Genomic DNA, 27,778 nt, shown 5'->3' with positions numbered 1-27,778 from the left:
AGAAAAGCAGTAAATACTCTGTTTCCAAATCTTTGTCACACTGAAATAGAGTATTGTGTTTTAATGAGAGTATTCATGACTTGCATACCAATGGATTTGTCAACCAATCTGTTCCGCTATGATGTTTTTTTTCTAGCTGAAGGTGATGTGCCTGCTCTTCCTAAAGAGATTTGGGGGAAGTTGAGGTTTTATTTTTTGTTTCCATTCTCTTAAAAAATGAATATTGCTTTTAGAATCCAAGGTCTAGATTTCTCTCTCCTTCGTTTGATGCCTACAGGGCTGTTTTCCATGCAGAGGAACATGTAATTCCTCTTTTTCTATGATGTTGATTAACTGGATTGTTCATCAACATAGAGATTTACATGGCATATTACAATATTTATCTCTTACATTTAAAAAGTAATGTGTTTGTTTGAGATATTCTTTGCTCTAAATTAAATTATGGGGCAATTTTTTTTACATTGATTTTTCAAGATTCCATCTTGCTGTTATGTTCAAAATTTAAAAGAGAACAAACCAAAAGTTCAGCTGCATCTGTGTGAGTCAGTAGGAATTGATTTCTCTTTCAAACACCAAAAGAAAAAGTATCTATCAAGAATAAATTTTCTGGCGGTGAATGGATAAAGCAATGAGACATTTATCTGTAGCAGTTATGTCCTTGAATTATTTATTAACCTGTCTGGGAGCCAAAGACTATGAAATAGTCATAATAATTTAGTGTATCTATCTTATATATGCAATAATGTAGAGATATTACTTTCAGGATATATTAAACTAGTAGAAATTTTTAGATCTTTTTTTTTTGTAACTACAATGTAATAAATTTTTCCTTTGAAACGTAATATGCTGTTAATAATTTAGCACAGTATTAATAGTTAATTTTACTTCATATTTTAAAATTCATTTGCTAATTTAATCATTAAAAAAAGCCTGGTTGGTAAATGCTGTTGCTTACAGCACAATAAAAAAGGAAAGAGGTTTTGAGGTGATGTGCACTCACATTTTATGATATATTTTCGTCTCATTGCCCATTCAAGCTGTTTGTGCTGAATATATATAAAATCTAGTTTATGATCAAGATACACAAACAGATTACAATACAGGTTTTACTAGTTCTCCATGTCAGAGTCTTGACTAGGCTGGATCAGTTACCATCTCTGCTTCTTGAGAGTGTGACCTCTTTGTACGTGGTAAATGGAAATAGTTGCAGCAAACGACTGTCCCAGCTCACAGGGGACCAAAATGATCCTTCCATGGCTCCTCCATCAACAAAAGTTGTAAATATGCAACCAAGGTCAATATTTGAGCCTGACTTTATTTTTTGTGGGTTTGTTTAATATCTTCATGCCATTAGCAGTAGCATTTGATGAGTCCAAGTCTGCTTATATGCTTTGTGCATCAAATAATGGATTTTCACATAGGTTATTTTCTGCGTAGTTTTACTCCTCTAGCAATGGAACATTAAAAAGACTATAATTACTGCCATTTTGCCTTGATGAAGTTTATTAACTATCACGTGAATGCTACAAAGTGCCAACTTGGAGACAAGTGTGAGTTGGTCAACAAACACTGAAGCCAGTGGTAGCCCATAAAATCCAAGGGATAAAACTTCTCACTTCTCCAAATGTGGAATTTGGAGTTAAAATTGGATATTAAGTTCTATTGAAATGTATACCCAGTGCCATTAGTTAACCTTAACAACATTGTTTTCTTTGCTTGAGTCCAGAAGTGATTAATTGTGACAGTCTTGAAGTAATGAGTTATTTCCTTGAGGGATATCTATATATGAAAACAGGCTTTTCTATATATTTATTTGCCCATTTTCTATGTTCCGTCAAATGTATTTTCAGTCTTTTCCCTGTTCAAATGTCCAAAAAAATGTGATGAAAGCAAATGAGATCTGCAAGTGGGAAGTAAAATAGATACCTAAAAGTAAACTTGAAACCAGTTTAGTTTTAGCTTAAAAATTACACACGTCCACAACCCCCAAACGTCAAGGGAGTATAGTTACTACTATTTCTTCTCTGTATACATATAAAACACAGACATCTATTACAAAGAATGTAAGGATAATCCTAGCTGGCCTGAAAAACCTTCTTTGCAAAATGTATGTATTTTAAATATCAATATTCTGTTGTGTCTGAGGTGTAGAACCACAGTGGCATTCGGAATTCTGTGTAAAGCCTTCTCACCAGAGTCACATAAATCAGGTAAAATGACAGGCTGGCGCTTTAGGTAAACCAGCTTTCCAGAAATGACTATGCTGTTTGTGCTAATTTCTTGGTTCGTGTTACTTAACTGCTTCCCCGTGATTTACTGAGGGGCAAGAGGGAGAAGGAGTCATTTGGTGTTTCATAAGGGTACAAAGAACCCTGTTTCTCTTTCCTCCTCTCCTGCCTGCCCCAGTACTTCCAAGTATATATATTAGCGAGCCAAAAAATGATATCATGGCGCTTTCGGGCTGAAAGTGTACATTGTTCTCAAGTCTCCTTCTCCTTAGTCTACTTTGGTAGAGTGGTGGGTTGTTTTTTTTTCTTTAAATTAAATTTAGTGCTTGCAAAAGAAGCTATAGGAAGTCCTACATAAGGAAACTTGGAGTGTAAGCCCTGATTTTGAAGGAGTCAGTGAAAACCTGCTCTACATGTCTTGATAATTGTTTCATTATCTCACAGATTCAGGTATAACGTAGCTAATTTGCTTAGGCTCACTGGCCTAATTTCGGAACACCTTTTTCCAACTAAGGAGAAGTAATAGCAAAGTGGGAATGTTGTTTGTTTGATTTGAACTTTTTTTAATCAGATATTATAATTTAAGTGGTTAGTCTTGACCTAGCCCTAGTTCCAAAAAAAAAAACCCAACAAAAAAACCCCACCAATCTCTGTGGAGTTAAGTTGGTTCTCAGTGCTTCAGCAAATCCCATCAGCACACAAAACAAGGTAGTAAGGATAAATAAACTCCTAGTGGGTTAGGAGCACCTGAATATGTCTACAACAATAGGGAAAGACCTTTTGTTAAAAGTGCTAAGCATCCAGATCCCTTTTGTCAGCTAGTGAAAATCATTGCAAAATGTCCTCAACGTACTGACTAGGCTTGTGATGCCTTTTTAGCTTCTCTGCCTTTTTTCTACTGTGATTTCAATTTTGTCCAAAAAAGCTGGCCTGAGAGTTAAGCCAGATGAGATGCCTTGAAGCTCAAAGCCTTATACTGTGTAATATGGTGCCTGTGGTATGAAAGTCTTTGCTGTAGGAAATATGGAGATCAAGCGTTTGATCCAGGTCTGGCAATGTGTCTACATCTGTATAAAAGGTTGGTCAATGAATTCTTCTGCAAAGCCAAGAGTCTGGCTGCATTTGGCTTAGAGCCTTCAAGTAATTTTTTTGAGCTGCTAGTGAATATTAATACATTGCCATTTAATACTTCAGGAATTATGTAGTATCCCTGCTTTTCTAATAGTGAAGTAAAGAATCTGATAGAAAAATAAGACTGCTGATGGTGAGAGATGATGTTGACATGAAAACAGAAATCACATTTTTACACTGTCTTCTTCACAGGAGGAATTAATTCATGCTTCCTAGCTGTTAAAAAATCATAGTACTTGCTTAGGAGATACTTCAAGCAGAAAATATGGGAAGAAGTTCTCAGAACCGGTGTTTAGCATCAGCAGTGCTGGTCTAAGGGGGAGGTCTCTGTAGCTTTGGGGCTCTCTCTAGGGCTACTGATTTGGTTTGTCCATGACCACGTAAGAAGTTAAAACCCACAGTCTTATCGTAATGATGAGTTTGCACTTTCAAAATTAACCTAATAACAAAAGCTAAAAGTATTTTTTAAAATAGAAGCTTAAACTACCTTACCAGATTCTCCAGCCTGAAGCAGCTTTGTTTGGCAACACACAATTCTTTGACTGTATCTGTAACACAGAAATGGAATGGCCTGCCCAGGGAGGTGGTGGACTTGCCGTCCCTGGAGGTTTTTAAACTCAAATTGGACATGGCACTTCGTGCCATGATCTAATAAACGAACTAGAGTTGGACCAAGGGTTGGACTCGATGATCTCTGAGGTCTTTTCCAGCCCAGTCGATTCTGTGATTCTGTGAACCAGTTGACCTACCACCCAAATACACGTTTGCATTTAGGAAGCCTCATCTGCTTTATATACCATGTGCACACTTAGACGTGCTCCCACGTATCATTCCTGTGTCAGCTGGGTGGTTCTGTGTTTCCATGCTACGCTGGACTTTGGTGGAAGCAAAGTCTGTAGAGCCAGTTGTGAACTTTGTGAGACAAAGAATGAGAAGACCAATCAGTTCAAATCTAGAAATACTCCCCTGCCTTTTCTTAATGCTTGACATTCATCATTCTTTCTTCAATGTTTATCATTGATTTTTCAGATATTCCCCCCATCTCTCAAGCTTAGATATTTTCCTACTGAGAGATAGCTCTTGACTTATCCTAAAGGCCTTGGTGCTGCCCTAACGGCTCCACAAAATGCCTATGGCTTCAAGCAAGTTCAGGCAAGCTGATCTTCTATGAGTATAGTGGTCACCTAAGTGCACTGACTAGCCCCCTCCTCTTGGTCTAATCTGACCCTACCAAATTCCCACCTTGAAGTTAGAATATGCATGTGGTGAGAGACACCATGCAGAACATTTCTTCACCAAAAGGGTTGTGAAGCACTGCGACAGGCTGCCCAGGGAAGTGTTGGAGTCACCGTCCCTGGAGGTGTTTAAAAGATATGTAGACAAGGTTCTTAGTGATATGGTTTAGTGCTAGAGTTAGGTTATGGTTGGACTCGATGATCTCAATGGTCTCTTCCAACCTAAATGATTCTATGATTCTATGACAGTAGAAATTAATCCCCCCAGTGCCAGCTGGGAACCTGATTTCTCACAAACAGTTCCCTTGAAGACCTGATTTTGTGACAAGTTACATGCCAGCAGGATCTGCTTTCAAGCAGACATGGCTTAGTAAATGTATCTCACTTGCCATGCAGTTGCGATAATTTTCTTTGCAGGACGCTGGGCATGAAGACTTTGGCCTTTAGTATCTCATTTCAAAGAGTGCACTTGTTCACTTTCACTGTTTAATATGTCACATTTGTAGAATTTCAGTGTATGGTTACAAGAAGTCAAGCATTGTCATGCTTCATTCTCAGATTATTTTTATACAAGTAATAATTTACTCACTGTGGATGGATTAATGTATCAAATCAAGGCTTTAGGGATTTAACAGACCTGAAGATTCAACTAAGATTTTTAGGAACTGCAACAGTATTTCCTTCTAGGCAGCTCTGGCCATGTTTAGATTATAAAATAGATGTCATTTTGGACACATGGGGTTTCTTGTATGTCCAGATTGAGTATGCAGCTAGAGCTGTTTGTTGTGGCTTCTCTTCTGTGGAAATCTGAAGGTAAGAGGAAGAGATAAGGTTAAAAAAAAGAATAAAAATCTTGCTTTCTCATAGTTTAAGATGTGGCCAGCAGACCACATACAGATATGGAACATAGAAAGTGCTTTCTACCCCACAGTTCAGAGGTAGCAGCAATGAATATGAGAGAATATATGAGAAAGCATTTCAGCCACAAGCGTTTCCGTAGCTTTTTTGGGCTTTACTGGAGCATCACCCGATCACCTTGACAGAGAGAGAACAAACCAAAACAACCCAAGAACAGCAAGAAAAGAACCTCCCCCTCAGTTATACGAAGAAATGTTTTCACTCTGCAAGGTCATCTTGTAAACATTCATTAAATTCTCTATTGACGCATTATCAAAGGAAAATCTATTATGCTGACACTAAGCAAAAAGCACTTTGAAATCTAAGGGTGAAGTATTGAAGTATGCAAGTATCCTTGCGTACTTGATCCTTTCATACTGGGTTTGTCTAAAGGTAGTTCTTCCTTTTGTTAGAAAGACTTTTTCTCTTTTCTTCGTTGATTTTTAAGCAGTTTTCCCTAATTCCTGCTATTGAAATCATGGTTAAAAAGCATACAGGCAGTAGAAGTGGTTTCTGTCCCTATCTTGTCTGCACGCACTCTGTCTTTTGCAACGTAAGACTAAATGATATAAAAATCATTTGTGCTTTTGAGTAAGTGAAAACTGGCTTGTGTACACTGAGACAATAAAGTCACATATAGTCTCGCTATGCACAAACTAGCAGTGAGGAAAACACCTTTGCCAGAAGAGTCGGTTCTAAATCAGAAACAAGTTCACATATTAAAAGGAAAAGGATAGAAACTCCAGGCTACTCTGCTACAGTAATCAGTGCCTTTTTGGCAACCAGTGCGTTTTCCCATTCCAAGATCTTTGCCAGAACCTAAAAAGATCTTTCTTCTGGTATTTGTGGAAAGATATAAAACTGACGAGTGCAAAGAGATCCAACATACTAGAATATATACAACAGGGGATTTCCATGTGACTAAATCTAAATGCCGTCAGGTTACAGCTGGCAGCTATCAAAACTAAACTAAATTACTAATACTAACTTTAAATAATTCATTTCTGCGTCAAGAGAGTTATCACAGTCCTAAAATTATTAAATATCCCAAAGAAAAAGAGCACTCTGAGAAAAATCTGTGCACTGTTTAACTTTGATTTCCTCTCCCCATCGGTTCTTTAACTTAATTTTGACACCCAGGAAGTGGTATTTTTTGGTAGCACTCACAGCACTTAAATGGATTTTAGGGCTTGGCACCTGGTCAACCACTCACGAGTGACATGAAAGTACAGTAAACTGTCCTGGAACACATTCCAAAGATAAACTTGGAATTCTGCAGAATAAAAGTGATAGTATTACCATGATTTTTCCTGGATCTGTCCCATGGAAAAGTGAGGATTAGGCACAAAGTTAATATCAGATGTGCTGTCAAAGTAGGGCTGAAAAGAACAAAAACATCAGTATTTTCTCTTTTATCACCCAAATTTACTAAACTGCTAAATCTTTGCAGTTTCATGTCCATGTAAAATGTTTTATCTTGTGTCAGAACAATTAAAAAGTCAACATGACACATCAGACTCTGTGATTTCAGCTGATTTTCACTTTGGGCTGAACCATTTTTAAAGAAATGCCTGATTAAAAAAAAAATAAAACAACAGAAAAACTCAGATGATTCATGTGTGTACAGTTTAGAACATTAGAAATATTTGTTAATGTTCCTGGGAACTGAAATCACTGTAGTTTGTATGTTCAGTTATGGGTAGTATTGGTGGTGGGCTAGTGTAAGGTTATATATGGAGTGCTGCTAAGGAGATCCAAAAATGGGTGTAATGACTGTGACAAAGTGGTTATGTGTGTGAAATGAAACAGTCAACTTCAATATGTAAAATTCATACACTTTGTAAGTTGAAACGCAGATCCTACATTTCTCTGTGGCGCTATAATTTCAGAGTAAACCCATTTTAGGTTCAAATGCACTGGAAATTTGATTCAAGATGACTGTGAGTGCTAACCTGATCCCAGAAAGAAAGGAAAAAGATGGAGCAAGAAAAGTTGGCAACAGTGACTTTTCATGCAGCCATCTCGTCATAGGTTAATTTGTGCTTATGCTACCCTCATCAATGCAATTAAATCACCTCTGATTTGCATTTGGATGACTATTTTTAGAATCTGGGAGAAGGACCAGATGTGGATTTCCTGTATCAGGAGTAGATTTTGCCCACTTAATGTGCTGGTTTAAATTCTCTAACCATTTGCACTCTTTTCCAGTAGTGGCACCTGATATGTAATTTCCAGTATTATTTATACTCTGACCAAAGTTTGCCCAAAGACTTCCAGTCAAGCTGCAGTCACTTGAAATATGGTGGATTCGAATTTAGATAATATACTATAGATTGCACTTGACTGCATTTGGCTCTAGAGCCAAATATATATATGTATATGTGTATATATATATATATATATATATATATATATGTATTAATCTATTATCGAAGCTGATGATTACCATCTCAGGTAAATAATTTCTGGTCTGTAATATCTTAATTTTATTCAAAGTTGTTTATTCCATTCAGATTGTTTTCACAATTTTTTAACACATTAGTATAGCTTTGGTTCATTACTTACAATGTTGCTTTCATAGATTTGCAGTGACATAATTTCATTCCAATGTCGTAACATCATACCCCATAGACTTGCGCTGACATAATTTTGAAAACTTTGAGAGGATGCTTTGTGCTAGTTAAAGGAAATTAAGGCGAAGTATAAACATTATTGAAATTATGCTACCCTCATTCTCCCCTCATTACCCCAGTGTAAAACATTTTAATGAAACCCATGTAGTTAAACAAGTGTATTTCAGGCCCATTTATTTAAAAGAATAGTCGGTAGTCTTAATTCAAGCAAGATCTGATAAAATAATCTGTCTCTAGATACTTTCCAAATGTAATTTTCTTGGTTATGCATGTAGCTCTGATTTAAAAAACAGGGGATGGAGGTAGGAGGCAGTTACTCAACTTCTGCATCATACTTGGGGACATATGAGACTGTTTTAATGATTTTGGTGTTGCCCTGAACTGTTCATATATAAGACTGTGGAAAACAAATCTTGAGACTTTTGTGTTCGTTGTCTGTTAGATTTTACCTAAAGCACATGGACTAAGGTTTCCAGCGTAACTAAGAATCACAAAACAGAAGGAATCAGAAGCACCCTATAGACAGCCAACCAATATCTTGGGCTATCTGTGCTCTGCACAGGTTTTCTGAAGTATTTTAGAGAATTCTGATAGTTCTTGCGAATAAAATCAGTCAGTGATGGTTGCAGGAATGTTATTTGGATATTGCCAGCTTATCCATATTTTTATGATAAGTTCTTTATCTCTATCAAGTGCTAGCAACCCAAAGATTCTTCTCTGAGATAATATTGCTATAAAAACTACATCTGTGCCACTTCCAGTGATAGGTCAAGGTAAGTGATGATACCGAGAGATAGAGTTGGCAGCGTACTTACTGCTTGGGATCTTAGGTTTCTTAGATAATGTTTATTCCTTTATTGTGTTATTTAATTCCAATCTAAATGAAGGTAAAAACTGTTTGTATTTCAACTATATCACATATTCAAAGGCATATTGGAATCTGAAAAGAATTTGAGCTGAAATTTGGCAGTGAGAACATTGTGTTGCTAAAAGAGATAAGGGTCAAATTTTTTTGTGAATTGATGTTAGAGTGAGGCCATAAGACAATTATGGTGTAGAGACTTGCAGGCACTCAGGACTGAGATGGAGAGAGAGTGTGAAAAAGAGTGAAATAAAATACACAAATGATGCATTTTTCAATGGCAACTGCTGTACAAATAAAAAACCCATATAAAACTGGACTGAAATAATCAAAAATAGCTGTTAGAATGAGCATGTGATATACTGATATTCAGTATAATCATTATTAAATATCAGTTGTTAACTACTATGTGTTCACAAGATAAATGACCAATAATAGATGAGATCTAGACATAGCCATATCATGACCTTTAATCTTAAATGTTGGTCAGCTCATGTTTTTTGCCTTACTGTGCTCTGCCTTGAGGGTTTGTGAATCTAGGAGGGCATTTTTCAAAAGAGGAAAAGGACACCTATGTGAATGGAACTCTAGTAGTGGGATTGTATAAATACAAAAAAAATATATATCTTCTTAACTATTCTCTTCATTATTTGTCCTTTGTCCGTATGCCCTTCTTGATGCACATGACATATCCCCGATGAGGCAGGGGTGGCATTGGGAGCCCAGAAGTTCTTTACTGCTTACAATAAGGAATGAGGGTGTAAAGGTGCTTCATGCAATAAGATGCTCTTCTGCAACTCATCAAGGGAAGGAGGTGGAGTCTGGAGTGGTGGAAACATTCCTACCAGAGGGAGTGTGAGTGAGAGAAGATGGGATTGCAGCTCTTGCTGCAACTGGAGGCCAAGCCTTCACTCCATGGTCCAGAACCTTTTGGAAATGAGTCAGACTAGAAGATCTGTTTCAACATATTGGGAATTAGTTGACATCTCTATAGAGCTAGATTATGCTACTTAAATTTTTGGGCAAATTAACCAAGTTAATTTTAGGGTGTGAGTTGAGCAATAGTCCCTACTGCACTGGTTCTAAAATTAAATTGTACCTATTTGAGGACTATTCTGGCCTCAGAGTACCAAGGTGCTGGGAGATGGGGGACAACAGTTCCCTGTTTTCTCCTCCTTGCCATTTTGGAGAACTGGATTGTCATGGGGTGCTTGTAAAGAGAAGGTGTGTGTCCTTCTTTGTTTCTGTACTTGTTGCTTTGTATTTCCATTCTTTGGCAGGTTTTAATTTTCTCTCACCTATAATGCAGAGAGCAGATTTCCCTAAAGCTTGTGAGTTGTGAAAGTGAAGGAAAAAAAAATCATCTTGTCGAGGAAAGATGAAGGAAAAATGGATGGATTAAATTATTGAAGTGTAACCTACCCTTAAACATGATAAATGTACCTCAGTGGTGTTTACTAATTCCTGTTGCTATTAGAAGAGATTTTATAAGCAATATTCTCAGTGGAGCCACATTTTAATGAGTCTTTTTCATAGAGAATAGTATAAAGGAATAGTTTCCTTCTAACAGACCATATTGTTAAATCTATTGAGTGATAAGTCTAGACAATAACATGTAACCTTTTCAATTAGTCAGAATAAAAGCCCCATGAATTTCTTTACATCTCTATTCTAGGATCACTAAGCAACCAAGGACAAATGGCTTTATGTCTGTCCGGTATATTGCATTGCTTTTAAAAGCTTTTCAAAAAAGCATTAGTTCTTTGGCACAGGAATAAATGGATTGTAAACATATTGCAGCTCCTCTTGAATAATTTCTGGGGTTTGACACATGATCTCCCTAGGCCAATGTAATCAGAGGCCTGGGGCTTCCCCAGTTTTAGATTTCTGACTTTAATTAAACTTCAAATGCGTCATGTTGATGTTGTTCTTTTGTGTTTATTAATTATTTTTTTTTATATATTTTTTTTTAATAAGCTGCATTCACACTGAGCTGGGGCTCAGTGCACACTGAAATTGTGCTCTATATTTGCTGCATCTTCGGACATGTGTAGGTGGCATGATAATTTCATCTGCAAGCATTCAGTGAGGAGTCATGTTAATGCATGTGTTCATCTTAAAAACTGCTTTTAATTTCAGCCGTAACTACTCTCTGACTGGTTTATGTCAGTTATTAGAAATTGTTCTTTCTAGCGCCGATGTTTTATCCACATATATTCAAAGATCCTATCTTTGAATAGCCGGCAAGCCAGTACACAGAAGAAATGGAAAAAATAAGTCTTGTTATGCCTAGAGACTTGAAGTATAGAATTACAGTATATTTACTTGCTCAAGGTCATGCAAAAAATATGTCTTAGAGCTTGTAATTAAAATAACGTCTCTCTCATGAATTTGAGGAAGCGAAATGGTATTATAGTTGTTGCATATTATTTATTCCTATGGGTTGGATCAGACACCCCAGCACTCTGCCAGTCCTGAAAGTAATGCCATGAAGAGGTAAAAAAGTCTGAGTAATAAAGGCATTATTGAACTTTTCATAAAAAAAAAAAATCTAGGCAACTTCTTATTCTGAGAATATCCAGAAAAATACAAATCTTATTAGCATTCTTTTGTTGAGGCCCTCACTGCAGAGTGCTTTGCAGGGTTTTTGTTGGAGTGTTACTGTTGCTTTCCTGGAAAAAGATGTAATGAAATATCTTCCCGTGTAAATTCCAAAGGCAATGTCATCTTGATATAGCACAGATTGAAGGCGATACAGAGATGCTGCTGGATGCCGCAGTGGACGTTATGGTTGTGAGAGCTTCCCTGGGTACACAGCAAGCTGTTCAGCTGGATATCGAAGCCCAGACACACAGCAGGAGCTGTTGGCATCAACTCTAAGTTCAGTATGAAAATTATTCTGTGGTGATTGTTCCTTGTGATATAATTCAGCTTGTGGAAATCAAATATATGGATAAAGGAAAAGAGAATCTTTTTCAAAAATCTCTTCCAACTAAAAGTAAACCGGAGTAGAAATTGAAAATAGGAACATGCCTTCCCTGTCAGGTACCTGTGCTGGAAACAACGGGTCTGTGTTCTGCCTTAAACCCAGAGACAAAGTTTTCCTCTTTCCAATGATCAAACTGAAATGATATCATCTTATCCATCCTAGGAGCACACAGTCTTTGTGGTCTGTATCTCACAGCTAAGATAAACGTCACTGCACAGACCTCTTTTCTCCAGTCTAGAAAACACCTTGGGCTATTTTCTTTCCTTTTGCTTACTTGATAGTATCAAACCAATTGACAAGGTGCTAAAACCACAGAGAAGGTACTAATACCAGATGAGCTCATAGACTGCAGAGAACTATCTAAAGTCAAGCTGTGGGTCATGCTGATCAGTGCAGATGACCTCTTAGAGCATCAAATATTTTTTAGTTCTTCACAAAGATAAATCTGCAAACACAAAATACATGGTATTCAGTTTTTTCTAATCTGGTATGGGGTCTGGAGATTATTTGGTGTCCATTAGTTTTCATTACAGAAGGAAGTGAAACAGTTCCAGCTGTCCTTTATGAGATCTTAATTTGTCCTGAACAACCTTTTTCCTTCCTTTTTCTCGTGCATTTAATTGATAGTGGAGTTTGTCTGCCTCCTTGTGACTTTCTTTATAATTGCAATCCTGATGTGTTTGGGGTTGTGTGTGGTTTTTTGTTTGGTTGTTTTTTCGCATAGGCTGTGCTAAGCGGTTGAATTGTATTGTGATGACTCCAGGCATGCCATTTTTTATTTATTTATCAGAAACGCATAAGAGTGATGCCCTAGAGAGGCTCATTAATGAGCATGATCCTATACTTTGTCATCATTTGTCTCTGTGTAAGTCAGAGACGATGCTATTACATCTTCCCATTGCTGACTAGGTTTTTAATCTTGTGACTCAGTAAGACATGACACTATCCTAAAAGTGACTTCATCTTGTGCATGACATTTTGCTACTCCAGGCAACAACATTTTCTGCTTCAAGTAATGTTAATTTGTAGTATGGGATGCACAGCCATGAAAAGTAGCTGTTTCTCTAAAAAAAAGGTTGAAAATAAAATGGTTAGAATGAGATCCAACTATAAAAATCCTGAAATTTGGGAATTCTGAATAAATTATTCCATTATATGTCTGGTTCTTTAAAGGTTAGGGCAGAGTGGTGATGTTTTTGCAAATGTTTGGTTTACAGTATAAGAAAATGGGGTAGTTCTGTTTTATAACTTCATTAACACTAAATGTTCTGGTTTTATTCTGCAGTGAAGTCTGCAAGACCCAACCAAAATCAGGTCTCTCATGTTAGACACTGTAAAAACTCATACTAGAAGCTGATTCTGTTTAGGTTTTTAGATTATCAGATTAAACAAAGTGGAAGGGCAGTGAAAGAAAAGAGTGTGTTCATGGAATTGATTTCCCAATGCCATGGGGAAGGTCAGTCATGAAAAGTGGAATAATCACCAATCGCGTGTCCAGTTCTTGTCTCACTGACCTGCTTGGACCTGACGTCTGTGGAAGCTCAGAAGGTCAGGTAGCAAAAAGGTTTAAAGGCACTAATTGCTGGGGTCATGCTTTAATACTGGGCTTTGCAGTTTGGGGTTTTTCTTCCAAAGTATTATGACTTTGGGCTTAACACATTAAACTGAAATACTAACAGCCAACTTGAGGATGTTGACATCTCTCTCTCAATTGAAATGAATTTTAAATGTTGGGTAAGTCAAAATACCTTAAACATAATTTTATAATTTATGAGTCATGGTTTTTACTAGTAAAGGAGCTGGTAGCATCTTGATTTCAATAGGAGGCAGAAGATGGGCATATTGTTTTTCAATACAACCAGAAGAAAATCCAGACGTGCAAGCAGGAAGGGAATGAGGGGACCAGAATTACAGGGAGAAGCATGAGCTGCTGGTTTAAAACAGCCACTAGTGAATCAAATCTATATGAAATGCAGCTCAAACTCCTATTGTTTGAAATAAGATAAGGGGTTTCACTTTCTGGCTCTGAGCAATTTGTGTTCACAAACACTTAATATCAGCATCTCATGTGCTAGAGAAATATAATTACAGATACTGACAGCTTTATTTCAGCAAAAATACATTCACCTACTTTACTTAAATGTTTTTCTGCTCAAGGACTTTCCAGTCTCCACAATGTGCCTGACTGCCATATGCTTTAAGTGGAATGAATGACTTCTAATAATAAAATTTCCCTTATTTTTCCTCCACACTTGTGAGAAACCACATTCCACTTGGTTGCTTTTCTGTGCATAGGATATAGTCCTGCTGCAACACTGCTTCTGAAAACATCTTTTTAGGTTTAGTGTCTATAGTGGTCAGAATGGTTCCCTGATAATTAATGGTGTCTTGTCCACTGAGGAAAATAGTAGTTGGGGAAAATGTCCTATAGTCACGTTTGTGACAAATATTACAGAGATCACAAGTGCAGGAAAGTGATTGCTGGGTCTGCCATGCTGATATCCCTGAGGATATGGATGCACAAAGAAGCAAGCACATTTTATCTCCAGGTTCTGCGTTAATCTTGCATATACTTCAAAGTAGCGGTGTTTTTTTCTTATTTAATTGCAGGGAATATTTTCTATTGTGCTGTTTTGAAGCTGTTATTCAGGAAATTAGGAGAGAAAGAACGAGTCTTGAGAAAATAGCTAGAAAACAGATGGCACTTTAGGGTTCAAAAGAACATTTTCATGTACTGCGGTGCTGTAACACGAGCGTGTTCACATGCAACCCACGCACATTTGCATGGTGAAATCCTAGGTTTGCTGAATTCAGTGGCAAAATCTAAATGGATGATTGCTCTGTGCATGAATACACTTTGTAAATTACTTAACATCCTTAAACGAATGTGAATTAGGAGAATCTTGATAATCTGGGTAAAATTAATCCCTTTTGTACTTAGAGAGGTCTCTGTTTAAAATTAGTGTAGTTTATAAGCGGAACTCTTGCTTTATATTCTCACTAGATTTTGCCTCTCTAACTCATTCTGAGTAGTATCTCCCTGCTGCAATGTATGACTTCAGTGGTGTCCCTGGAGGGGTAAAAACTTACTTAACTTTAGAAAGTGAGACAGAACTGTCCCTTAGCTATTTGTTTTTAAGAGAGACATTTCAAGGCTCAAAATGCTAATAGAAATATTAACTATCTACAGTTAATTTTATTCAAAGGCAAGAGTTGAGCCTTTTTCTTCTTTTTAAGTGGCCACTCGTAGATTATTTTGGCAGCCTCATGCTTATGGTTTTGAATTTTTGGTTTCTGAAAGTCTTGCCTTCACTCCATTATTTGATCTTAGTACATCTGGTTTCCCATGTCTCCATCCAGAGACAGCATTTGCCAGTTTGCACTTTCTCTTTCACTTAACCTCATAAACTCCATCTCATTTCTTCTTCTGTATTTCATCTGTTTGCCATATCATCTCTTCCGCTGAGCGTTGCATAAAATGTTTCTTATGAGTCAGTGCTGTGGCTAGAAACAACTAGATTTCTGTTGAATATCCCACATTTCAGGGAATAGTTTTATTTTGTGGCTGGTCCACACACCATATTGATGTGAAGCAACAAGAAACTATCACCCTCATTGTCCTTACCCAGGTACAGGGTCTTACCCAAAGTGCTTGGAAATGCCCAGTCCCTTTACCTACAAAGGCCATTCTGAACGTGACTCCCACATCTAAATAATTTTCCTCAACAATATTCCTCCGTGTCCAAGAAATAAAAGCCTCCACTTGTCAGAAATTCACTTGTCTCCTAATGAATAAACAAGTGTGTTTGCTTCTGTCTGTGTCTGAGTCATTTCTCGCACACAAAGTGCTCGCCTACGCTGGATGCTTTTTTCAAACCGCAACTGAGGTTTAGTGTTAATTAGACACCAAACGTGTACTATTCCCCAAATCGATAAAATTGTGTCAGACAGAAGCTAAAAGTAAGGTTTGAGGGAAAGTTTACTCAAGAGTGAGAATCTCACGTTTCCAAATTCATGTTGTTCACATCCAGACACACTCCAAGGTATGTCAATGGTTTCAGTAATTTAGACAGGAATACTTTGAGTAATTATTTCAATCAGTGCTATATTCTGAAAGCAGAAATAAAGGTGCCACATTTGTGCTACAGACAATAATTTGACCTTCTCCAGTGCTTTCTCTTTGTAAAAATGCTTTGCCTTAACCTTCAGAGGTCAATAGGCTGTTGACCTTCAGGTGTCTGTGGCACGCAGGATTTACGTGGCTGTGGTTTCACCTTCTAATCCTATTCCTGGATTCTTCAAGTCTATGAAAAGTGATTAAACTCCTGTTCTGCTGCAATCCAGAGACTCACAGACAAGTCTGGCTGCCTGCATGTGTATTCAATCCAGAGCTGAAACAGTGGAACAAGCTATTTTCTTTATTATTCCCCATCCATGTGCATTAGTGTTTTATGCCACTATACCAAGCATATTCACTTCATTTCTTGCCAAGAACAAATAGAGGGAGGAGGCTGCATTTTTGCAATGTGAAAGGGGAAAAATTCCAGTTTCCTCGCTTGATTATTTCTTTTGCAGAAAGCGAGATATTATTTCATGGGTTGTAAGTATCTTTAATGGTGGAATAGCTGCGGAAATGTTACTCCTCATGCTGAGACCTCTACACTAATCAATGCCTCAGGCTTAATGAGATCTTTCCATTCACTTCACTGTGCCAGTGGGCCTTTTGTTGTCATATCGCTTTCCTATAAAATTCTTAGTTGCCCTGACACCACCTTCCATGTGTCTTTGTATGTGCTTCAGCTCCCCATGTCAGGTATCATGTACAATTCTCTTGATCATTGCTCCATAGTTTCAGTCTCTACCATCTCTTCGGGTAACTGGGTGTCAGCTAATAATCATCTCTATGCTAGATCCCATCATTTACAGGATGGTGTTGACAGTCGCCCATCCCATTTGTTGTTCAAGTCTTTAAATTGTCTTTCAATAGTTTCAGTAATTACTGTTAGTTGCCCTGAGATCTCCCTCTCTATCCTTTATTCCATGTCTCTCATCAGTTCAGGGTTTTGCTGTGCTGCTTGATTCTTGCTCACTCTTCGACACCTGCTGAAAAGAAACCTGATTTCCCTCAGCTCTTATGTACTGCTGGTTTTAATGTTGCAGTGGGTTTTTCTGGGTCACCCATTTGTTGTCGTCTCACTCATCAATGATTCTATTCTGTGATCCCCACATCCTGGGACACCCTGTTTTCTACCCTGCCATTCTGTCACCACCCTGCGGTTACTGTACTTGTGATAAATCCATTCCTTGTTACCCCTGTAAGCTGTTAGATTGGATTTACAGGAGCATTGTTGTCAGGAATTGCTGTTGCCTGTTTTGGGAGGCTGTGTGCCGTTCTAGTGTGATCTTCTGCTGAAATATCGAATAGAAAAATCTCCTGGCACACGATGCCTGTTACAGCTATAAACATGCCATTTACCTGTTCTCTGACTGCTTAAGTGGATGTCTTAGTCCTGGTTTTATCCTGTGTTATTTCCCAAAGACTAGGAGGCTTTAGTCATTTAGTATCCTATTTCTTCCATTTTCTTAGACACCCTGTGTCTTTATGTGCAACTATATGTTTCCTGGCTTCCTTCAGACCTTTATAAACTTCCCACTTTGAGCAACTGTTAAACCAAGATGTAACTAAGAAGCCACCTCAACTTTTCCGCAGATGTCCACTCCACTAGGAACAACTTATAAACACTTTCCCCTTGGTATTGGGTTTCTAACCTGATCACACACTAGTTTGCTGAGCTGTGACTGAATCTAAAAGAATCGTTGTTTTGATTTCATACTGCTGTGATGCTTGGTGAGAAGGATTTGCCTCCTGGATAAGCAATAACCAAGGACCAGGATTTAGCTCTATGTTAAGGGTGAAAGTCAGAGACTTGAGATACTTGTGAGCACTGTCCCCAGATTTTTAAAGGGTTATACAAGTTCCACTTGCCTTCCTGTGAAGGGGAATTTACAATCATGTATGAATTATATGTCACTTAAGCAGTAGAGCATTTTACCTTTCCTCAGCAGGTGACCAGGTAATATAGGTCATACCAACAAGGTATGTTAATATATGACGCCTTTGTTTTTGAGCTACATCAGTCTGATTTCAGCCAAATCATTAGACGCTTATACAGATACCAGATATCTTCGGTCCCCAGTTGCATCCTCAGCCCTGCGCTGAAAATGTGACATCTTACAACAGCGTTTCATAAGCACTATAGAGAAAGAGTTTTGACTGATAAGGTAGTTTAATAAGTCAGATAAGTATGGCAAAAAATAAATTGAAAAGTTGTGAGGTGGAAATCTCAAATGAGGCCCAGAGATCCTGTAGTAGGAACTTGTAAATGAAATAAAGAAGGTTCAAAGAGAAACTGAATCCCAAGAGGCAAAGGCGTTCTCACTTCAGGTGAGCTTTATTCGCCCTCCTTTTGCTGAAGTTTCTCATTGAAAGGAGTGTTTTTGCAAGTGAAAACAGTTGTTGAATGGACAGATGATGAATGAAGAGTAATGTCAGTCTAGAAAAAGGGGAAATCAACATGCAAGCAAAATGACTGACTTGTTAATGAAGGACGAGTTCATGTTCTAAGAGGAGAGAACTCTTCACAGTGTGATATTTAGTGAGGTAAAGAAGTTGATGTTTGTATGCATCTTTTCATAGAAATATCTATGAGATGAAAAGGAGAATGAGAAGGCTGCTTTGAAAGGAGCGGATTTAATTAACAAAGGACATGGTGGGTACAGTTTTAAAGCCCTTATCCTTGAGGCTTCTTCAGAAAAGAAAAAAACACTTACTTTAGTAAAAGGGTCAGGTTTAGATTTCAGAAAAACATGACCCAAAATATGTTTCAAAGAATTAGATAAATTCCCATTGGCTTCAGTAGGAACTGGATCAGCCACTTAATGAAAATGTTGTGTAACTGGTCTCATTTGGTTTTATTAAATTTCATTCTGTTTCCTCTGAGACTTTTTGGTGTGTATGTTAGTTAATCTGCTAGGAGACCAGGAGTTAACTTATGTACCTCACATGGATCATCTTCATATTGATGTTTAAGTATTTTGAAGCTTGCAGGCATTATGTTGTAAGTTTTGTTAGTGAGCCTCTGGTTTTGTGGCAAAGTAATAGTGCTTCTTCATGTTTCCAACACCACTCCCTCTGCTGCTTGAAAATTGTCATTTTCATGTTGATGCGGAACCGTGTTAAGAAGTCAACTTTCGTTATGAGAGAAAAACCCTGTGAGCAAGGAGGATACATAAATGATACAGTTAAATAATTTAGTACCTGTAATGTCCACCTTTTCTACATGGTATTGAAGAATAAAAATCAGATACAACTCTGGCTTCCAAAGCTTCCTCAATCAGACCAGCGAAGGCCTGAGCTGGCAGCAGCATTTTTAGGAATAAAAGTCCAGGCTTAACTGAGTCTCTGATCTTTTTGCTAACATCATGAAAAAGAAAACATGCTTTACAATTGGGCAACAGCTCTCTGCTTTGAGACCACAAACATTTGACAAAGCCCACAAAGAATTACATGTTTCAGGTCAGATTTGAATAAGCAAAGTTGAAGAAAGTATCTATCTACTGTCTATCCAGATTCATTACACTCTGTGCCAAGTTTTCAATTTATTAATTCCCAGATTAAACTTTTCAAAGTCACACTAAGACTATAGAAGGAATAGGAGACAAAAGTGTTTGTATTATTGAGTAAGCTTCCAAAATTTGGAGATTGGGTCTTTGCTTTATTTATATATTTAAACATATCAATTTCTACTTCCTTGCAAAATTTGTTGATAGATTTAAGAGTGAAACAATAGGTAATACCTATTTAATTCAATACTATGCTACAATAATGCCGTATTAAAATAAAAAATTATAGTACATAATATTAATCCTATAAGATGCTGTCACTTTACAAATGCTGAAGAATTTCTACATCCTTTTTGAGGCTCAATTATGTGATAGAAAACTGACAAATATCTTGGTAGGAATGACAGTTTAATGGAAACACAGTTATAACAATTCAAAATCAAACATTTTTCCCTTTGGAGAATAGTGGCTGTTAAAGGTGTCAGCTGATTGACACTAAACCTTATGAGTCTCTCATGTCTTAACTTACTTGACGGTAGGTGGCTCTTAAAAAAGCTGAGTCTTATTATTAATGTGAGTCTGATGTGTGTATCTGAAGCATTTGGAGTTCAATATGGTAAATGGTATGAAAATACATCATTGTACCCTAAATCTTTCTTCGTTGTGTGTTGGGCACCAGACACAGATCAGGGATCCCACCACAAATATGGTGAAAGTTAGTGTTTGTCTTAATGATGTCACTGTGTGTAATATATTGCACCACTAACGTTTCTTCTGTTATCTTTAGCACTTTAATACAACAGTTCTTGCCTAGGAGAATGTATGGAAATTAGTACTCAGCTCAGAAAGCCTCACTTACTCACTTTTAACTTCAAAATAGATAAGGGTAAACTTAAAACCTCTGTATTTACTGCGGCTGACTCCCTGAATGAAGAGAGATAAGTCTATAGTTCTCTCTGATGAATTTTGTTTGACTGAATGAAGTGATAGCCAGATATTGAAAAGGAAAAAAGCAGATACACCTGCCATTTTCTGTTTCATACTTCTCAAGTTTAAATTGTCTTTTGTGTATTTACATGTGGAGATGATTATTTAGATGCCTTCTGTGGCTGCATACACAAAGTCTGCTTGTTCTTTTGATCCGAAACAAACTGAAAAAATGACTCAATGGATTATAAGAGGTTTCTGGTTGATATTTAGTGTAAGGCCTGGTCTATATACTTTATATTTATATTTATATTATATACTTTAAAGGCCTCTGAGGGCGCCTGACCTGGAAAATCTATCAGGCTTCAGTATATCAGCAGCCACTGAAAATCATTCCAGCTGGAATGACACTGACACGACTTTTTGTACCACTTATTTAAGTCAATACTTCTTTTTGGTGTTGTTCACCCCCAGCCCATATGTCAATCAATAGAGAATATAATTGTGGTGGTGTTGCTGAAGCAGCTGGGAACTTTGTTAAGTTCTACATGAAAACTGAGCTCCTTGTTCAGTGACAAAAAGCAATAAATATTATTCTGCCCAAAAATGGAGATATAGAGATCCTGATGAATGCCTCCATTCTGGTTTATTTTCCACTGTTAATATTTACTATAAAATCAGGAATGTTTGCATTTGATTGTTTTCAGGAATACAGACTTGAATCAGTGAAGCTTACAAATGATTTATAAAGTATCATTCCATCCTATTCTTTTTTTTTTGTACAAAGAGATCGTTTCAATTAACTGTTTCAATAAACTGTTAATGTGTTTGATACAGCCCAAGACAGAACATTAAAATAAAGTTCTTTATAATTCAGAAAGTGTGTTAATTATAAAACCCAGCTCTAGCACAGCTAGAAATATTGTGACAAGCAATTACTGTGTGCTCTTGACATCTTTTTTTTTCAAGCTGAGCTTTTTCATAATGCTTTTTCCAGCTAAGTGAGATCCATTTAGTGTGATTTACTACATATAAATCCCTGAAAATGAGAGGAAGATGTTAATCCAGCAAGCTGTCTACTTTCCATGTCATTATCATGGTGTCTGCAGAGAGGGGAAGTGCAAACTCCTTTATTGGGGTTTTAGAACAACACAGAAACTCGGAGGAGGTCCCTAAATAAATCCATATGTAGTGCCTGGAGTGATACAAGTTGCATCATTTGGAATTTTTAAAACTAGCAGACATAATCCAAAACAGTTTAGTATAATCCTACATCAAGAGAAGGCCTAGGCAAAATGGGACTTAATGGGGGATGACGGGTGTTTCAGGTGGGGAAAGAGATGTTTTGGTGTTTGTTTCTTTTTTCTCAATAGAATCGGATCGTAGGATAATTCACATTGGAAGGGACTAATATACTGTTGCCTGCCAAAACACACATTAATATGCTATAAGTGGATTACTTCTGTGTGGATGAATAATTAATATCTGGATTTGGCCACATAATTTGCACTTTTTCAGCTTTGCAGAGTTGAGGTTTAATTTGAGTTCCTTCAAGATGCACTTTAGGCACATTAGTGAGTTCTTAAAAGTCTAAAATAAGCTTTATGTTTTATCAGACTCAAACTTTTCTCTAGGAAGACAACACACAAATTTAATGACAAAATGAGAAGGAAAGCCAACAAAATAATAAAAATAGATGGAGGGAAAGTTTGTAGCTTTCCAGCTGGAACCTGCTGCTCTTCCATATCCACTTGGGAATTGCTCCCATGGTCCCTTGTGTCCCTAAGGATGAACTCTATGTATGTAGCAGCAGTTATGCCCTTTATAAAATGTAAACTTGTAAAAAGAAGAATGTATCTAAATCTAACCTGAGTGGTATTCAAATCTGATGCTATTGCAGGATTTTGCTCTAAGTTTTACAATGAGCTCTGGAGATGAAGTTGCATGATCTCTGCTAACAAGGTACTTTCAGCATCTGAAATGAGGTGGCTTGCAGCAATTAGTCAGATGACTGTCACACAAACTTGATGGCGTTTTCAGGTCACTGAATTGTCAGGGAAGCAGAAAAACTCCACATAGCAACAGTTCACTGCAAATATCTGAAAATTCACTTCTCCATTTGAATGTATTTCGAAAACTTGGTGTAAATGCCTACTACTGTACACAGGCATTTTCTGGAAATGAGTAAACTGTCAGTATGATACCATTAATATTACAGAAATATGTGGTTGCTATACATCACTATTAAGGACTAATCCATGGGCAGGGCTGCAGCTCTGCATTTTTGTCCATTGCCCTCGCACTTGCTCACGTTGGGTCTCATCAACACCTTCATGGACCAAGGAGCAATGCTATATCCAGTCTGCTGTGCCCTGTGGAATCATTTGTCATTGCTTGACAATAACCTATTCTAGATAAAGGCTCAGAGACATGCTGGGGAAGGCTGGTAGCCCAGACCTGGGTCTTGTTCCCAGTCCAAGTTTTGTGTCCTGCCCTCACCTTTTCACTAAGAATGGCTAGTGAATAATACTGAGATTTGTGAAAGACAGGATGGTAGAGCGTTGATGTAAATGGTACAGGCAAGCTGGAGCAAAATGATTCCTAAGTAGCATCAGTGGGGGTTGCAGCAAAATCATAAAGTAGAGGTGCCACGTCTGAGTCTACCACGTGTGTCTGTATTTACATCAGACCTCGAATACTGCAGTGATGATGGGGAGTTATTCCAGCTCGCTATGGGTACTGGTCTGGCACAGTAATGTGGATAGGTCTTAACAGCACTGGGATTTCCTTGGTGTTGGCCTGGGATGCCTCTGGGCTCAGTGTAAAAACATATTGATCCAGAAGCCCATCTAATGGGCTGAGCATCTCTCAAAGAAGGTGCTAAGATAAGAGAAATAAGGGTTCTATCTGCTGATAACAATGAATCTGCTGATAACCAGTGGCTCATATTCAGTAAAAAGCAACTGAAATGTATTCAGTTCTTCTCTTTCCCAATGTCATTACCATTTCACTTTAGGAGTGCAACATTTACTTTGCACAGCCACTGATGTGATGCACTGCATTATTTTGCCAAACATCCTTGGATTTTATAGTCAATATTCTCTCAGTATGTAACCTACATTGTTTCTGAAGTTGGCCTAAAATCACAAGAAGTAACTCCAGGCTATGATTTGCTTTGAGTTGCTGTGTTTGTGTTCCAGAGCCCAGCCCAAGTTCCTTTCGAGTCAATAGGGTTCTTTCTGTTGGCTTTTGCAGGACTTGGAACAGATCCATATTGTGTAATGCTTCCCCTCCCTAAAATATTATTTAAGAAAGTTATAATATAATCTGAAGAATAACAACATGAGCAGATTTTCAGTTCCAATTAAATGAAAGAGATTTTTTTTTAAGTCAGTAAAACTATGCTCATTTACATAAGCTTAAATGCATTTACATACAGGCTGTCTTGAATAAGGCATAAAACTCTCTAAACTGATTCATGTGAAAACCAGAACCATTTAGACTACATTTCACCTTGATACCAAAGTCCTATACAATGACAACTTAGTTCACCTTTTATTGACTATTTTCATGTTATCTCTTGATACAGCCTTAATGCATACTGAAGCAATCTCTAATTCCTTTTCTGATGCTATTGTCTGGTCATCTGGTTTCTCATCTGTTTCCTTCACCATAGATTCAACTGTTCTAACCTCAACACAGATTCAAGGGGAACAGCTTTACTGACAGCTCTGCCTCAGACACAACAGAAATAAGGAAGATTCATGGATATCATAAACATATGTTAGATTTTATCTTACAAAAAGGGTTTTCTCAGTATCAATTGGCTAGATAGCAGTGTGAAAATACACGTATGTCATGAATTTATTTACATTGATAAGTGACTAATGATTTTATCATTGTACAGTCCAACTTTATATTTCTCAGAGATCTCATGCAATGGAAAAGCTGAATTGGGTGGATCATAAAAGACTCAAAAGTTTCACCTTCAGCTGAAATATGTTGCAGAGGAAACTGCTTTTTCACTTAGAAAGTAGAGCAAGTTTGGGGTTTTATTTTTGTATTTGTTTATTTTTATTTTCTTTTTGGTGAGAAATCCTTCAGTTCTGGAGCTAGCAGAATTAGTCTAGATTTGTGCTGGTGTTATTAACATAAAAATATGGCCATAGCAGTAAAATGGTGCTTTTGTGACACAGCACAGCACAGTGTGAACAATGACTATATTTAGCATATAGGAAAACCCAGTCTCTATAGAAAGCAAGCATTCAATGAATTTTATAATAGTCTAATAATACAAAGAGAAAGAAAAAAGAGTGGAAAGGCAGAAGACGTAAATTTAACCTGAGCATCAGGAAATAACATCCCAGCAGTAGGTTTTATTTGTCTGCACAGTAGTCCCTAAGGGAAATGGAACTAAATATACTTTTTGCGAACTTTCCATTCCCAGCTCTTAATCAAAAGTCCAGATACTGGCTGCTCTTGGAACGTGAACCCCCCTGTGACAATACGTGGAAGCTGAAATTCAGCAACAATTAATTCCTTCCCGCATCACATGTTGCAGCGGACTAAAGTTGGGCTTCAAATGCTTTTCTCTGAAAAGTTTTTGGGGCATTTCTCGAATGCTTTTTAGACATTCAAAGAGGAGAAAGCCGCTAAATAAAATTCTGTAGACTCTGTTGTCTCAAGGCTATGTCACCGTTTGAGCTGCAGTTTACAAACTTGATGTAAAAACCATTTGCTTTATTCATGATATATCGTCCAGACCAAAGACCTGATTCAAATCTTATATGGCTAAAGGCTGCTCATACCATTGCCAGTTCAAATGAAGCCTTGAAATTAAAACACAAAGCTTGAGAGGAAAGAGAAAAAGTCTATTTGGCAAAGATGTGAGTCTGAAAAACCTCCCTTGTGTATAGCTATTGCAGAGACTAACACTTTACAACCCAGAGCAACAGCACAGGATGTCTCAGGAGCTGAGAGATGTTAATTAAATGGAGAGTACTTGAGTGTGCTCTCGTTAGGATGGATCAGAAGTAACTTTATTTTTCCGTATCTATAAAGCTGAATTGACTTCCCACTGCGTTTCACATAAAAACCAGAATGCAGAAACAAGAATTTCCTTGCATTAAAATGTTTTAAAGAAAAGCTTTCTAACAAGATTTCATCTGCAGCTGTTTGTTCAAATGAAGAGTTTGATTCCTTTTAAACTTACCCAGATTTTCCAGCATCACAAAGCTGTACCGTTTGCCACACTTTCTTCACTCCAGGCGATTCTGTTGCCTCACGTAACACAAGTCAAATAACATATTTTTAGGCTATTTTGGTTTCGTTTGTTTATTTTTTTTTCCCCAATTACATTTTTACCTTTAATTTTCTGTGATTCTGTTTGACAGGAAATTTTTCTTCTTTCGTTGTCTATGCTCTGTGTGCTAATCTGACTTGTGCTATGTTACAAAAGGCTTATGTGCTACATAAGTCTCAACTGCCAATACTATCAGCCCTCGAGGAGGTTTTGGATGCATAGAAGAGCCCATATACACATTGCAGCTATAAATCCAAATGTCACCACGCTGATTACATGAAGCATCTTGTGGTGTGCCTTTTACAGGGGCACATTTGAATTTCTGGCACTACAACTAAATTATGATTGCATTTCATATGATGTACTAATCAAAGCACTTTTCAATATGTGATTTATGATGTGGCTTCTATAGAAGATGCTGCTTTATGATACCTCACTGGTATTTATTTGACTTTTCCGTGTGGTGAAACGGAAGGGAGAAATTAGTGAAACTGCCAGTTGAACTCAGAGGTGCGGCCGTGGGAGAAGTGACATGGGGACTTGGTGAAAAACATAGAGTTTAGGCACAAAATGAGTGTGAATTTGGAGGATACACATTAGAGATAGGTACCTAATTTGGCAGATGCATACCCCTTTCAGCCTGAAATTGCTTTGTTGGTCAAACCCTGGTGTGTGTGGAATACAGACAGTCAGCAGTACTGAGATTTCCCGCTAGTAAGAGCCTGGGGACTTGTATTTTCTTTCACAACTCAGCATAAATTCAGATATCTCCAAACCGTTCCAGATATATTATTTCTGATGTCCATCATTAGACTAATTTAATTACAGTATTAGGCTGTTTTAGATAGAATATACATCAGCAATACTAAATTGTTCAACTAAATGGTACTTCATTTTCTTACATAATTATTTTGATGTTTTAGGAGATGAAGGTGATTGTTTTGGTCATTTGTCCTTCACTACTCCTTTTCTATAGTTTCCTATCCTAGAATAAAAAAGACAGTTTCAAGACATGTAAAATAGTATCTTTACTAGCATATTAAAAAAAAAAAAATCTAAAAAAATTCATGTTCCTGAACTTGTTTATACTAAACACATGGAGAACGAGACCACTTGGTGCTACAGGACTGGAAGAACATCTATTATTGTTTACATAAAATATTAAAACCTTGAGTTTTAAATGCTATCTCATTTTCTTACAGTTTTTAATTTACTTATTAAATTAAAATAAGAAACTTTCTACTATTTATTTCCCTTTCCCCTTCCCTTTCTCTTTCCCTTTCCCTTCCTTCTCTTTCCCTTTCTTGCTCCCTTTCCCTTTCTCGCTCCCTTTCCCTTTCTCCTTCCCTTCCCTTCCCTTCCCCTTCCCTTTCCCCTTCCCCTTCCCCTTCCCCTTTCCCTTTCCCTTTCCCTTTCTCCTTCCCTTTCTCCTTTCCTTTCCATTCCCTTTCTCCCTCCCTTTCCCTTTCCCTTTCCCTTTCCCTTTCCCTTTCCCTTTCCCTTTCCCTTTCCCTTTCCCTTTCCCTTTCCCTTTCTTCTTCCCTTTCCCTTTCCCTTTCCCTTCCCTTCCCTTCCCTATGAAGCAGACTATTAACATATCTGTGACTTCTAATTAAAGCAAGCACAGCTTTTCCTAGCAGAAAAAAACCCAAACGTGATTTCCCCATGAATTGTTCACTTTCAAGAGCTGTTTGTTTGTTTGTTTGTTTGTTTTCTGCATATGCTATTTCAGATGCTGCACAACAAACACGTGATGGTTCGCGTCGGAGGAGGATGGGAGACTTTTGCGGGTTATTTACTGAAGCACGACCCGTGCCGAATGCTGCAGATCTCCCGGGTGGATGGGAAAACTTCTCCGATCCAGAGCAAATCTCCAACCCTCAGGGACATGAATCCAGACAATTACCTGGTTGTTTCTGCCCATTACAAAACCAAGAAGGAGATTAAGTGA

At 37.5% G+C, this 27,778-nt stretch overlaps 1 protein-coding gene across 1 annotated transcript in view; it reads left to right on the top strand.

Moving 5' to 3' along the window:
- Positions 1-27,778, top strand: part of GAS2 (growth arrest specific 2) — a gene marked incomplete at both ends in the record, with an annotated part of 77,754 nt that extends 49,976 nt beyond the window's left edge. Inside the window, one exon of the mRNA XM_080345858.1 lies at positions 27,560-27,778. Within this exon, the coding sequence (XP_080201984.1) occupies positions 27,560-27,778 (219 nt within the window). The remainder of the gene's footprint in view (positions 1-27,559) is intronic.

Source organism: Nesoenas mayeri, assembly GCF_963082525.1.
Source record: "Nesoenas mayeri genome assembly, chromosome: 5".
In the NCBI taxonomy this organism is placed as follows: Eukaryota; Metazoa; Chordata; class Aves; order Columbiformes; family Columbidae; genus Nesoenas; species Nesoenas mayeri.
This window is presented reverse-complemented; position numbering and strand designations above follow the sequence as displayed.